The sequence below is a fragment of the Nanorana parkeri genome, unplaced genomic scaffold (genome assembly GCF_000935625.1).
Source record: "Nanorana parkeri isolate BGI_ZX_2015 unplaced genomic scaffold, ASM93562v1 scaffold269, whole genome shotgun sequence".
Classification (NCBI taxonomy): domain Eukaryota; kingdom Metazoa; phylum Chordata; class Amphibia; order Anura; family Dicroglossidae; genus Nanorana; species Nanorana parkeri.
Genome location: NW_017306537.1, coordinates 307,366 through 322,674, shown reverse-complemented (window position 1 = coordinate 322,674; position 15,309 = coordinate 307,366). Strand labels below are relative to the sequence as shown.

The window sequence follows — 15,309 nt, the reverse complement described above, 5'->3', positions numbered from 1 at the left end:
GGGTAGAGAAGTTAGATTTTGCCGGGGTCATTCAGTTGCTGTGTGTCAGGAGACTCCTTTACCCAGTCTATACTGCTTATGTCCAGGTTGCCTCCACATAGAATTACACAAATGTTCTGTATATCTCGTGTTGTCTCTTGGAAACGTCTGGAAAGGACAGCAGCCAAACCGAGACCAGCTGTAGGTTCAATTAGTAGCTTCATTCTCTCCCACACCAACTGCGTAGCTTGCTGTATAGAGACAAAGTTAAAGGAAGGCTAAAATATTAGATTTTACAACAGGTGTTAAAGACAGTTTTATTTGTTGGGACAGCTTTGAAGAGTAGGCTTTTTATGATGTCCATAAAGGTAACAGATTATCACACAGCAAATAATTGATTACGTCAGGGCTTCTTTCTTGGGGATAAACATATAACCGAACCTTTAGTGTATTGCTGGCCAGTGTTCTTTAAGGGCTCAACTACATGTTAAATATGAATTGCTTATGAACATGAAATTTAAACTTGTGCTAACTGCCTTGTTGAAATCTTTATATGGCAAATGAGGCAATTATAAAGAAACTGCAGTAATGGCCTGGTATGCTGCTGATGCATAAGTAAGTATCTTTTAGAAGCTGTACGTGTTATTTTAACTTTCTGGCCTGTATGGGGCCACTACAGTCTTTAAATAGTCTAGCACCGATCCAATTCACACTAGGACTGTGTACATGAGAAGTTATGTCAGGGCTTCTTTCTTGGGGATAAACATATAACCGAACCTTTAGTGTATTGCTGGCCAGTGTTCTTTAAGGGCTCAACTACATGTTAAATATGAATTGCTTATGAACATGAAATTTAAACTTGTGCTAACTGCCTTGTTGAAATCTTTATATGGCAAATGAGGCAATTATAAAGAAACTGCAGTAATGGCCTGGTATGCTGCTGATGCATAAGTAAGTATCTTTTAGAAGCTGTACGTGTTATTTTAACTTTCTGGCCTGTATGGGGCCACTACAGTCTTTAAATAGTCTAGCACCGATCCAATTCACACTAGGACTGTGTACATGTATTAGTGTACAGCTGTGCCATTTTTCTTAACAGTATGCTGCCTCCACTACATTTTCAGAGACCCCATTCTTTTCTCAAGTACCTTTTTTAAAATTCTGTTTTTGACTTTTTGCTACAGAATAGAGATCGAAGAGTGGGTATTGGTCATCTTTTATTCCCCAGTTTATAAACAGAACTTAGGCCAAGATCTGACATGCTTACATTAAAGCTGTTCTGCAATAACCTATCGACAATAGGCATCTCTGAACTTGGTAACCCTCCCTTTATTTTTATGCACAAGCGTTAAGATTAAAAAAAATACAATCTATATCTAATACAATATATTGTTAATGCGGGAGATTTTGGGGCAGTTGCTAATCTCTTTGCAGTTCCCTGGACTACTTGTCCCAGAAGGCCTTAATTTACACAAAGGTGTTCAACATTTGACAAAAATCTCCTTTTAAATTTACCAAACGTGTGTAGTGCAAGTCTCTAGCTAACTTGTATCCTCAATTTAAAGTGATTTACACAAGTTAGAGACTATGTAAAAAAAAAGTGAGTACAGCCCATGGGAATCGTTGACCACATTTGAACAGACAAACATTAGATTTTCATTCAATTAGTGGCCTCATAACGATTTATATACTTGAATAAAAACACATGGAAACTTTGCTTTTGCAATCTTTGATTCAACAAAAATATTAAGAGGTAGTGCACTATGGAAAAGGTAACTACACCCTCTGCTTCATAAGCTGCTATTGCCCCTTTTGGCAGACATTTTTCCCTCGTAGGTGTTTCATATAACTTCCCATGAGTCTTTGACATTAACTAAGTAACACTTCTGACCATTCCATTGCAAGAATTAGCAAGGCGCAATCAGGTCCAATAGCTGATGAGAGGAAAACAGCACTCAGTCAGAGAGAACAATAGAGACTGTCATTGTTGATTTGCACCTTGTAAAAATGTGTATTGCCTGGCTGCCATGCTGATTCTTTGGCTTCAATACGTTAATAACCTGACCTGTAACAATTATGCAGCTCAGGAGTTCTGACTTAATTGGCTGCATGCTTATTTCAGGTCAGTGACTTAGAAAGTATTGTTGGCAGAGTCTGCATTTTCGCAAGGTTATATATATATATATATATAAAAAAAATCAGTTTATTAGGTGAACTGTAGTTTTTATACAGAGACTATAAAAACTTTCTACACATGTGCAAATTATAAAAAGAAAAAAAAAAATCTGTAGAAAAGTATTTTTTACCTTAATTTCTTCTTCAGTGACAACAAACACATCATCCACCAGGTCTCTTATAACTGGCCATGTGTTTGGACCAATGCTTGTCTTCACAGCATCTGCTATAGTGGTTGGAGGCTTGGCATTTGGGGTTAAAACACCATTCACCTTTGAGCGATAGCAGTCATCTGCATTAAGAGGTTCTGCTGCATATATTCTTACATCTGGTTTAATTGCCTGTGGACAAGAACATAGAGCTCAGAAAACTCTACTTCTGTGTTAAAGAATACTGTGTGATGTGTTCACACTGCAAAGCCAATATTTCTGGCCATTACATTGTGATAGCCTATACAGCACACAAAAATACTTCAATGGAAATGATTTCTTTTGTATTGCTCATGAGCTGGCCAGAAAATAGCATGTGTGTTTTCAGAATGGCCTCCAGTTTGAATTTCAGAGTAACATTGTTGCCTGCAGCAGTAAATATTTAACATTTTCATCACCACATGGCTGCCTTACTTAACGGCCCAACAAAGTGACAGGATCTGGTTTAAAATGTCTTTCTCTTCTATTGAGAGACATGGAGTGATTAACTTTCATATTAAATTGCTGCCTACAAGAGTATTGGACATTCTGCAAACAAAAATATTGTAGGTCAGCCTAGGATAACCCCTCCTACCCCCAACATTGTTTTTTTTTCTTCCCAATAAAGATTCCTGCTACATTGCTGCCTGAGCTGGTCAGCTTTCCAGATCAGCCTTTCCTCAGATTAGTTTTGGAAGGCCACATCTGGATACCAATGGACTGGATGTGACCTTCGGGCACTGTGTTTTACGTTAGGTGCTCTCCAGACCGCGTTCTAGTAACAAGTTACCCACGGAACACTGTCAAGATCCACAGCTGTTGGCATTGTCTTAGCACTTGCCTTACAATATCTGGACCGTTTGAATTTTCTACTTCTGTAGATGGGTCTGGACCAGGATTTGGCCCTCTGCACCATCAAGAATCAGGTATCTGCTCTTGCTATCTCATTTCAGAGACTGTTGGCTTTTCAATTTTTGATCAAGACCTTTGTACAGGGTGTCTCCCATGTGACTGGGATCTGAATTTAGTTCTCTCAGCACTTTAAACGCCTTTTAAACATATCAGGGATATTCCCATTTCTACTCTCACTCACAAGGTGGCATTTCATGTTGCCATCATCTGCAAGGTAATTGTTTGACCTGGCAGCCTAATCCTGTAAAGAACCCTGTTTGGTCTTGCAAGAGGATAAAGCGTTGAGGTCCAGAACCTAAGGTAGCTTTGGCCTTTCAACTTAACTAGGACATTGTTCTGTCTTGCTCCAGTTCATCAGGAGGAGATCTCCCTCTATTGTCTAGATGTTGTTTAGGCTTTGACAGTCTATAACAGACACTACTTCCTTCAGAATGATTGACTCTCACAATCCTGATGGTTCCTGTAACAGTGAACTAGTTTCTCATTCTACCATTTCTCAGTGGCTCAGACAGACATTTTCTTTGGCATGTGGCTTCTGTTTCTGATTTGAAAGGGTGCCACCTGGCGTTTTTTATTTCACATACTTTACCAGATGGATTCTCAAGCCTCATTTGATGCCAGCATTAGGTGTAAGGTCCTTTTAGGTCTCTCTTTGAGTTACAGGCAGTCCCCAATCATTCTGAGCTAGCAGTAGCATAAATAGTGGTTTTACCTTCCATCTCTGGTTGGATCTCAGTGCTGTTGCTATCCTGCAACCTCTTTGCAGCCACTCTGTCTACATGCATGTATTCTACAGATGGCTGCATGGTATTTCTCAGAGCAGATGTCCTGAGGGTGAGAACAGTAGACTATGTCTATATTTTAAAGCTTATGATATATAAGATTTCCTGCCTGCTCACATTACTACAGTATTTTTTACTTCAGAACCTGCTGCAACAACCGGAATTTAGTTTTACTGTGTTTTTACTGAAAATACAAAAGCTGCACAGTGTTACATGTGGAATGAAGGTTTGCTTTTATAAAGCGTCAAATTCTTTTCTCGAATTAAGACATTTCGGTTCTAGAACTAACCAGCAGTATTCACTTACTTTCACAGCAACAGCTATTCCTGCCAACATGCCACCTCCTCCCACTGGTATGACCAAGGCTTCCACTGATGGCACCTGCCAGTTTCAATATAATATGTTAGCATGCAATTCTTTTAACTGATCGTGGCGGAGCTGCCCATTCTTCATCAATACCTGCTGTAGAACCTCAAATCCAATGGTCCCCTGGCCTGCAATGACAGCTGGATCCTGATTTGGATGAACCAAAATACCTCCAGTCGTCTCCACAGTCTTAGCTGCCACCATTGTTCTGGACTTAAGGAAACAAACAAATAAAACTTCAATTTAATTAATGTGTAACACACACACACACACACTTCTGTTGTCTTGTACCAGTCTTGCCACTCTCCGTTCTGCCCTAACATTGACTAGTCGCTGACGGCCACAATTCGCACGTTCAGACCCAGATTTTCGGCTGACAGTCCAGTCTTTAAACACTTTAACAATGAGCCCCTCTTGAACATTTAACAAATTCTGCTGTTTTGCTGATACTCGCTCCATGGCTCCGAGCGCCAACAATCATCCCACGATCAAAGGCTGTTAAATCGCATTGTTTACCCATATCTTCAGAAACAAATCACTTCTACTGTCGTGGTAAACAACCTGCTTCCCTATTTATAATGGTCTGGCCCCCTCTAGCAACTTCAGTGCGAAATTATAGCTAATTTGCCTACAAACGTCAGGTGATCATAATAATCTGGCCACTCAGTGTGTGTGTGTATATATATATATATAATGTAAAAAGTTAAAGAGTATTCAGCAGTAGCAGTGTCTCTTTCTGTGTACGTTATAATAATGCCATGTTGAGGGCAGAAACGACATACCTCATGGCGTCTCGCAAAGTTTTTAAAGGTCAGTTCACCCAAATGTAATATTTTAGTTACAGCCAAAGTCTACTAGGTTAAGTCTTGCTGGCTGCTTGTATTTCTTGGGAACTTCAGTGGAATTTCTCCTGCCATAGTTTCTGGCTCTGTTACAACCAACATTGATGTTTGGTTGCTATCATGTACCATAGAGTATTTCCACTCTTCTTGTTGCATTCGTCAGAAATAAAAAAAAACAACAGAAAGAGTAGCATAACCTCTTTTCAGACCCAGGAACTCCAGCACAGAGCTCTGGGACTGAGATAAATAAGTATAAGGTGGTTTAACAGAATTGATCAACATCTGAACTAGTCTTCAGGAAGCTTACATTTTACAGGAGAATAGCCACAGACATTAATCACAGGCATACCGTCAAATATAAAAACACTTGCAAAAGGCTCTATTATTACCCAGATTCACACACACTGTAGCTGTTGGGTATGAAAATACCACCTAAAACAACAATGAAATCAAGTTGAGGCATTAGGTATTTGCATAGGAGGTATAAGTAATAACTGGTTGCTGTAGAGTTTGTCAATGAGCTCCTTCTCCTGTTAAGTGCCATGCGGCTTAAATCCAATAGCCCAACTCACTCCCAAAGCAGACATGATAAATGATATAAGTGGGCTAGATAAACTCTGGGAGCCTAGAGGAGTCCACCACTGCATATGCAGCCTCAGCTACAGCTAAAATTGTTTCTGCTATCCCATTATATTGCTTTGCTGAAGATGCACAGGAAAACACCTTGGCATAATCAGAAGAATGCACAATTAGGTGGTCCCTAAGTTAATGAAGTGCACCTGAGGCTCGCTCTACAATATGCAGAACATGTTCCATCATATTGTGGTTGCATTGGTGGTTGCTACGCATAACAGTATCTAGCCTATGTTTGCAGGTATCCTTATGGAAAAAAAATAAAGAAAAATAACAGACCATACCACCACCACAATAAGAGTAAGGACCAGGGTTTGGGATCCAAACATATACAGTATTTATATACATACTTGCAAATACTATTATAATAAAAATAAAACGTTATGAATTCTGATCCTCTTTAAGTAAACCTGTGTATGAAAAAACAAACCAATTCTTACCTCATCAGTAGGATCACATTCCACTATTACTGCACCATAACCAGAAATTGCAGCTTTCTTGCATGATGCTGCTGTCCTTGGGACTACCACATGTGCCGGAATGCCTAAGATACAAAACACAGTAAGTGTATGTAAGCTTTGCATTATAAACCTATTGTAAGGACTTACCTATCATTTTTGCTGCTAAGGCCAATGCCTGTCCATGATTGCCACTGCTATGAGTCACAACTGCTTTACATGTGTCTGCTGGTAGGCTCTGCACTGCATTCAATGCACCTCGAATCTGAAACATCAAGTCTTTATTTGGTATTATTATATTTTAATTTAACAACTCATTTGGCTAACTATGAGCAGCAAGCTAGTGTGTACCTTCCCTATCCTTGTTTGCCAAAGGCTGCTTTCCAAGGATCCTCAGATATTACTTTTGATAACTACCTTTTACAAGAACATTTTACTGCTATCAATGGCTCATCACCATGTCACCAATGACAAAGAAGGATGATTACCTGTTACAGTGATGACAGGTGAATTATGTATAAAGGAAAGTTTGAAAATGCAAACAAATGGCACACAGACATTTAAAACCTTTTTTGCATCTGCACCAAAAATGCATACACAGTAATTCCAACAGTTTTAAATGAGGCTAGTTTACACCATTGCGTTCAGTTCCAGAGCTCCTAAATAAAGTACAGCAGCATATTTTTTCTGCACCGGAACATGCTTAATGTATAATGAAACTCTTTTTTTTTTGCATATATCTACTGCTTGCTAGTCATAGATATATGCAAAACCATAAAAAAAGAATTAAAAAGTTAACAAAAGGGGTTTCACTTACATCTGTCTCCACCACTCACTCCCGTCCGAAGATCTGAAGATTCTCGAGCGGCTGAGCAGCATGATGGGGCGAGCGCATGAGCAGTAGAGATCTTCGGCCGGGAACAGAGGAGAGACACGGGGTAAGTCAATGCAGGCAGCCCAGCAGCATGCACACAGACAGACTCCATAGGACACAGAAGACGCAGCAGTCAGCGCTGGATCCGAGACTGGCACCAGCGCTGGAGGGACTCCTGAAAACTACTGGAAAGAAGATGATTGGATCAAGAGGCATCATTTAAGGTAGGTCCTTAAAGCAGCATATGGGGGAGGGGGAGGCATTTGTGACTTAAATGTCCCTATAAACCCAAGCAAAACCAATTTAAGAAAAAAAACAAGCCCATTATCTCTAAATAAGAGGATAGTAGCCAATGGGAGCAAGTTGGCAAATACAACCCACTCCAAGGTCAGCTGTTTTACAAAGAAAGGTCAGGGATGGAGGTGCAGTGCTACAGATCAACACCGCAATGTATAGTCATATATTTCATGGATTTTGCTCAGCTTTTTTGGGCAGAAAACCATGAAATGTAGGTTTATCTAATGAACAAGAATGCATGACAGCTGTGCGTTCATTTTTTCAGAACCCCAGTAATTTTGCCAAATAACCTTGTAACATGGGAACTCGCTTAAGATAGATCACCTATGCCATCAGTGGCCAATACTCAACTGTCAAAAGATCAAGATCCTTAACGTGAGCTTGTGCCCAGAATATGCACAAGCTGTAAAAGCTGCAAAAGAAGCCCTCACTCAGCTGTGGTCATTGTGCAGAAATCCATCTTCAGAATTTACAACAGAGGAACTGAAATCACAGTCCCTCTCGCCTTATTTTTTATGACAGCAGAAAAATGTCATCCTGACATCACTAATAAGCTAATACAGAGCAGGTGTTTCTAACTTGTCAGAAACCAACTGAAACCCAACTTTCAGAGACTTTTTTGTGAACTTTGGGGATCAATTACTTCACAGTACATGCAGCTCGAGAGGTTAGTGAGGGTTTGATTTAAAGCTCTTTTACTGCTTGCTAAAAATATGTAAGAACCTTATGGTCCATAGCCTGGGGACAGACAAATTTTAAAGTTCAACTATCTACACATGTACATTAAAGTGACATTAAACCCTCAGATTTTTTAACATAAACCAATACTGTAATGTGTGCCTTACTGTAATCCATGGTTGTTTCCCTTCTCTTTGCTGCTCTTCCTTTTAAATCTGTATCTGTTCTCATGCTTGGGGCAAACTTCCCTTTGCAGCTGAGTGCCTCTTCCTGTAGTGCTGGCTCAGGTTGCAAACGTACACACAGACACCATGTAGCCATTCCAGAGACAAGGCAGTCTGCTGCAAAACAGAAGTTCTCCCCCAGCATGAGAACAGATACAGATTTAAAAGGAAAAGCAGCAAAGAGAAGGGAAACAACCATGGATTACAGTAAGGCGCACATTACAGTATTGTTTTATGTTAAAAAATCTGAGGGTTTAATGTCACTTTAAGTAATATCTGCATGTTGGAAGGGTCGCTATATGCAGTAAAGTGGAAAGATGGCATATCTCTAACAAAACCTAACTACCAAATTTGCTGGAGTATAAGGTACCAAGGATAAAGGTGGTCTCTCCTACGCACTTACACTGAGTGGCCAGATTATTATGACCACCTGACGTTTGTAGGCAAATTAGCTATAATTTCGCGCTGAAGTTGCTAGAGGGCCAGACCATTATAAATAGGGAAGCAGGTTGTTTACCACGACAGTAGAAGTGATTTGTTTCTGAAGATACGGGTAAACAACGCGATTTAACAGCCTTTGAACGTGGGATGATTGTTGGCGCGAGCCATGGAGCGAGTATCAGCAAAACAGCAGAATTCGTTAAATGTTCAAGAGGGGCTCATTGTTAAAGTGTTTAAAGACTGGACTGTCAGCCGAAAATCTGGGTCTGAACGTGCGAATTGTGGCCGTCAGCGACTAGTCAATGTTAGGGCAGAACGGAGAGTGGCAAGACTGGTACAAGACAACAGAAGGGTAACAGTGCCGTGTCAGATTCCTCGCATCACCTTTCAACATCTCATGGAGGCACGAGGCGGCCCAACAAAGTCATCTCGTGGCCCAACAAAGTACTGATGGGGTGATCATAATAATCTGGCCACTCAGTGTATACTGCTGTACTCTATTTACAAAGCTATGCTGACTGTTTATACTCTATAGAGATTCACTAAGATATCACCTATGATTTAGATCTGTGATGGAAGCACATCGCCCCCAAATCGCGGAGTTCTTTGGCACAGCTGTGCATCGTGTCATCTCCTATTGACAGGAGATCTCATCAACCACTGCGGCAGAGGGACTTCTCAATGAAATTGAAGTGTGATGACAGCACTGCACTGGTAGTCCTTTTATTCTTTCTCCCGTCCATGTTACTTAATGTCCATACCTTTTCTAAAAGGAATTTCCCTTTAACCCTTGGGCAAGTTGAAGACCCCCTGTAAGCTCAAAATGTTATATTCTTGTTTACCTTAAAAGATCCGGTCTTCTGTAGCAGTTCACATTTAAAGAACAGCTTCCGTGCAGCGAGTGCATCAAGGCTGGAACAGGTCATGACTGGAGTTACGTGAATCAAATCACGGATTCTCTTGTGAGCTTCCTGCACATCTTTTAATGCAATACAGAATGTAGACCTCATCATTCTGAAACACAAAAGCAAACACTACTGCTGCTAAGCATGAATTCACCATTTAATGCAGTCAAATGTCTGTCGAATAATTGTAATCATTGCCAGATCTAAAAACCTTAAATAGAACCTAAAGTAGTACTAAACTTTTTCTTTAAATATATGCATTCTAAAAAAACAATAAACATTCCCCAATACTTTTTTTTAACATATCTGCAGAAACACTAAAGCCGGGTATACACGGTTTTATTTTTTTCCTTCAACCCACAGGCCGAAGGAAAAAATAGAACAGATTCCTCCATCAATGCTTACGAGCATGGATTGATGGACGAATCCCCTACTGTTGTCTTTGTATACTGACAGCGGTCACGGGCAAGAGAGAAGCTTGGGGCCAGGACTGTATGTTTCAATGCACACTAGAGAATCCGGAAGCATGCATCAAAGGTGGCTCCATAGCATTCTATAAGGGGATGGAGCTACCTCATAACAGGACCCAGAAAAAGGGGGAATTTGGAGATGTGGAATTGAAAGCAAACTAATGCTTATAAAGGAAAATGGTAAGTGCTGATGTCTGCAACACTAAGGGGGTCATTCACAAAGGGCGAAGAGATCCCAAGATCTCACACTTTCACTTCTTGTTTTGATTCCTGGCGTTCGCTGGTAAGATGGCAGCGACGTTGGAGAGGGTTAGGATATCTGCCTCCGAACTGCGGGACATGCTGGCAAATGGAGAAAGGGAGGGGGGCCGAGAGGGCAGGAGAGGTGAACAATCTAGGCCAAAATCGATGAACTGGAAAGTGAGCTGAATTGGAATTTTTTTCCAAATCAGCTATTTTGGCCTAGATTGTTCACTTCTCCAAACTCATCACCCTTCTGTGAATAACCTGGTAAATGATTCTTTTTTACATGGGGTATAATAATACTTTAAAACTGAACTCCAGGCAGATATAAAAAACATACATTAATATGCTGTCCCAGAGGAGCGGGGGACCCGAAAACCCCCAAAGGGGGTGGGTTGGCAGCACAATAGCTGACTAGTACAAGTGATGTGTGGCTGTACAGCCAACCTGATCACTTGTAGTTGAGGAGCTGGCCCAGCCTGCTGGATGTCATTGATTTTTAGGCAGCCAGCAACCTACCACTGAAGAGAAGGGAGGGCCTGTGCTGGGTTATGGCTGGAAGTGGAAACACTGGCCTTGGGTGCCGGTATATCCACTGTTAGCCAGCCATATCCCGATGCAGTCTAGAACAGTGGTTCTCAACCTGTATAACTTTAGGACCCACATGTGTCCTTGGTCACTAAGTCGCGACCCAAGTCGGACCACACTGAAACACATGGCATTGCAGTACCGCCAGGGCCGGATTTACTCTCTCTGCTGCCCCAATGCACCCCCCTGTATGCAGGCTGCATACAAGTGATCTCAAAGACATCACCGAGATCACTTATACAAAACAAGTGGCGGCTTCCCCGCTGTACATTCAGCTCTGCTTGCCCGAAACAGGGCTAGATGTAGAAAACAACTACTCGCCCGGCACCTGGAACTGCATGTCCCGGGTGTTGGGAGATAGGAATTCCACACCCCTGCTGCCCCTCTACTCCCTGCTGACTCAAGGCCGGGCCTTGGTTGGCCTTGTGGGAAATCCGGCCCGGAGTACTGCATGTTCCGGTGCAAGTGATCAAACTGTGGGCGGGAGGTGTGTTTGGGTTGCCATTCAAATGAATTGCAACACAACCCATCTCCCGCACCAGAACGAACAGTAGGGGCAATTGCATGGTAGTTTGCGATTAAAACATTGACAGACACACATAACCACAGACACAATCTCACACACTCAAGAGACATTCTCCCGCATAAATACACACTCCAAAAATGTTTTTAGGGGTTCTGTGTGGCTGCAGTGCTGTGACGGAGCTCCATCCACACATGCATGGGTTGTACAGCTCCCTTGCACTCCCTGTAGAGGTGACGGGAGACAGAATAGAATGTCACTCCTGGGGAGGCTGAGGAGCCTCTCACCTAGTGCAGTGGAAGGCATGCGGTGACCCACTGAACATGGGGTCCCGACCCATTTTTGGGTCACAACCCACCAGTTGAGAACCACAGGTCTAGAAGATATGTTATCCGCGCACCATTCTGCTTCGGAATGTCATCTTTATTCGTATTCCTTCAGCATGACATACGGATGCAACATTTCAGAGCCTCACAGGGTTCAGGAACGTTACATCCACGTGTCATTCTAAAGGAATACGAATAAAGATGACATACCGAAGCAGAATGGTGTGCGGACAACATATCTTCTAGATTGTATTTTTTTTTTGCAAAAGCTAGAATTAGTAGCTTTCCCAGAAAGGTATTACAATGGAATGTCACTAGAGAGGACTTTGAACTCCCCATAGAAATCTCATGTCTGACTAACAAATATATTTGCTCCCATATACCTCACCTATCTACTCCATACACTCTTATTTTTGCTTTATTTTGTACTCTCACCTTAAAGCTAGATAGGCAGGAGCAGCAGCAAAAAGCAGAGAGTACAAACTTCACGTGTGCTGCAACCAACCACTTCGTGCAATGACATGGCTAAGTCCACACATCACACCGTCCATAACAAGAGATTACTACGCCCACACGTCACACCGTCCAATTATACCGTCCTTACAAAGAGATTACGACGCCCACATGTCACACGGTGTAATTACACCGTCCATGTAATGCCATGGCTACGCCCACACGTCACACCGTGCAACCACACCGTCTGGACAAGGACATGGCTACGCCTACACGTCGTAGGGTCCAACTACACTGCCAATACACGACATGGCTACGCCCACACATCACGTTGTGCAACGACACCATCCGTACAATAACACGGCCACGCCCACACGACGCTCTATACAGACGCCCAGCACAGCATTGTGGCTAATTCCGTATAGCGTAAGTGTTACGCATGCATTTTGGACCTGCGAACTCGCCGTAGTCTCACACTTCACTTCTTGTTTTGATTCCTGGCGGTCGCTGGTAAGATGGCGTCGACGTTGGAGAGGGTTAGGATCTCTGCCTCCGAACTGCGGGACATGCTGGCAACTGGAGAAAGCGAGGGGGGCCGAGGTATGTGGAGGTGGAGAGTGCTGGTCAGGCCGGGTTCCCTTTTTTTTTTTCCGATATATTTCAGTGGCAGAAGTGACACAGGGGCCCGGGGCCACAAGGTGCCCACACCTCCCTGTCTATTGAACTGAAGTGTTCTTTTACTGTATAATGGGAGAGAAGAGATACGTGTAGAGTTCAGAAGTCTGTCAGTGTTCAGGATGAGACACAAGACACGTGCTGCTATGGAAACCTATTTACATGGATTATTCACATCGCCATTGACAAATGTGTTCCTAGGACATTTAGTAAACATATTTTAATGCATGTATAATTATCATTCACACGGTGTATTTTCCTGTGTTTTAGGTGTGCATATAGAGAAAATCGCATTCTGTTCATCCAGGGGTAGGTTGGCTACTCTGACTGCATCTGATCCCGTCTATGGCCTACTTCGCACGACCATCAAAGCTGCGGCCTGGAGTGACAGCTGTTATGTAGAGCCGCCTCTACCATACAATGACATGATGCCACTGTACGCTAGTAAACACCGACCTAGACCAAGTCTGTGTCGTGGGGCATGTATCTGTAACTGTACAGATATATAAGATCACCTCTGTGTTTACCAGCGTGTAGCCACAACCTGTCATTGAGTTGTACAGGTGACTCCACACAACAGTTGTCATTCCTGGGCGCAAGTTCCTGCACATACAGGTGCGCCTCTGCGAGTAAGTCTCCGTTCGCACCTATGTTTTAGGTCCGCTTAGTGCTTCCTGCTAGAAGGGTTAGGAATCAATCACTATCCCTGGCCGCACGATCGATGCATCCAGGGATAGTGATTGATTGCTAACCGCATGTAGTTGTATCGCATATGATTACGTGCAGCGTGTTCGCCAATTTCAAATGCAGCAGCTGTTGCCCGATCATTAACTTGAACAGGTGACAGCTGCTGCTTTTGAATTGCAAAATTGGATTCCTGCTGCAGGAAACGGCAAGTTCCTGATGCAGGAATCCCTAAGCGTACCTAAAGTATAGGAGTGATTGAGCACGGTTTCCATACAGCTTTCAATGGAACCGTGCTGATCAGCCCGGTTTCGGGAGTTTTTAATTTCGTTTCAGCTCTGAACCTCTACAAGGTCTTTATCTCTTTCTGTGCCCTCGTGTCCTTGTAAATACAGATTTCAAAGCTTAGGCTGTAGAGCTCCAGTGGTTTGATGCAAAATTTCAACACTAATGGAAATGGGTAGGGGAATGTGTACTGCTCTGTTCAAAGTGGACCTTTCAATATTATGAAAGTCTGCGTGAATCCTAACACGTCACAATATAAGGTAACAGTACGTTTAATAAAATGTGTACTTGTTATGCTTAAAGTGGTACTAAACTTGGGAGCTGAGCCTTAAAAATACATTCAAGTACCTTTTTTAACTATTATCAAAAATGTAACTTATTTCTGTATCACTCGGCTGTAGATCCCCCCAAATCATCTCTGAATTGGTGATGACACTCTCCTTCCTTCTGGAGGGTGGATACTTTTGTTCCCCATGGTCCCTGTGTGTGTTTTTTAAGGCCTGGTTCACACCTGGGCATTTTGTAGCACGTTCGAACGCTCTGCAAAATGCTCAAACACAGAAATCCCATTGTTTCCTATGGGTATGGTTCACACCTGGGCGTATTTCAGCCCGTCTGAACGCGCTACAAAACGGCCTATGCCCAAAGAAGTACATGTACTTCTTTGGGGCGTTTTGGTCTCACGTTTCCATTGGGGTACAGCCAAGTAGCCCACAAACGCGTGTTTTTTTTTTACCGCGGATCGCGGTAAAAACGCGCAACAAACGCGCATATTCAATACGCCTAGGTGTGAACCCAGCCTAAAGGAGACACCGCTCCAAACTCGCTCCTGTGATGGACTACAATCTCATGTTTAGTTTATTATTTGTATTGGGATTGTAGTCTATCACGGTAGTTAACTTGGAGCAGTGGCTGCTTTACAACACACACACACCTTGAAAGCAAAGTGTTTTATTTTTAGTTGCTTGTACTCCCTCCCTGTCAGTACAGAAGTGTAAGGCTGTCCTATCTAAGCTCAGTGCTAAAAATAGACACTCAAACTGTGTAAACTGCCACTAACAAGTTCTGTGATGATTACGTGATAAGCAAAAAGCTTTGTTGCTTGACAAATTTACCCACCAACAGCCCAGACGGAGCCAGTCATTAGTCTTGAGGTCAGGGAGGAAAAAGGGCAGCCCCCATGCGACCATAGATCTTGACTCTGGGCCCGACATTTCTACTTTGACAGGGAGAACATTTAAGTGAAATTTGGTGACGTTTTCACATCATAAACTGAAAATATTTAATTTGCCCAAAGAATATTTACTT

At 42.4% G+C, this 15,309-nt stretch overlaps 2 protein-coding genes across 5 annotated transcripts in view; one reads left to right on the top strand and one right to left on the bottom strand.

Annotated features, from left to right (window-relative positions):
- Positions 1–3: 3 nt before the first annotated feature.
- Positions 4–12,520, bottom strand: SRR (serine racemase). Its single transcript, XM_018557154.1, has 8 exons — positions 12,500–12,520; positions 9,692–9,863; positions 6,486–6,600; positions 6,318–6,421; positions 4,496–4,615; positions 4,343–4,417; positions 2,286–2,495; positions 4–230 (listed from the first exon to the last, which is right to left on the bottom strand). Exons 2-8 carry the CDS (start codon positions 9,860–9,862, stop codon positions 12–14), a joined length of 1,014 nt encoding a protein of 337 aa, XP_018412656.1. The 5' UTR covers position 9,863; positions 12,500–12,520; the 3' UTR covers positions 4–11.
- Positions 12,521–12,840: 320 nt separating this feature from the next.
- Positions 12,841–15,309, top strand: part of SMG6 (SMG6, nonsense mediated mRNA decay factor) — a 239,990-nt gene continuing 237,521 nt past the window's right edge. For all 4 annotated transcript variants that reach the window (XM_018557147.1, XM_018557148.1, XM_018557150.1 and 1 more), the window contains exon 1: positions 12,841–12,957. In XM_018557147.1, coding sequence (XP_018412649.1) covers positions 12,873–12,957 — 85 coding nt within the window. In that variant the 5' untranslated portion in view covers positions 12,841–12,872. The remainder of the gene's footprint in view (positions 12,958–15,309) is intronic.

What these genes read in the sequence shown, in the direction of transcription:
- SRR (XM_018557154.1), bottom strand. Translation starts at nt 9,862, where the DNA reads ATGATGAGGTCTACATTCTGTATTGCATTAAAAGATGTGCAGGAAGCT. An exon ending in AGAAGACCGGATCTTTTAAG is followed by an intron (nt 6,601 to 9,691) that starts GTAAACAAGAAT and finishes TTGATGTTTCAG; the next exon opens with ATTCGAGGTGCATTGAATGC. An exon ending in TCACTGAAGAAGAAATTAAG is followed by an intron (nt 231 to 2,285) that starts GTAAAAAATACT and finishes GTCTCTATACAG; the next exon opens with CAAGCTACGCAGTTGGTGTG.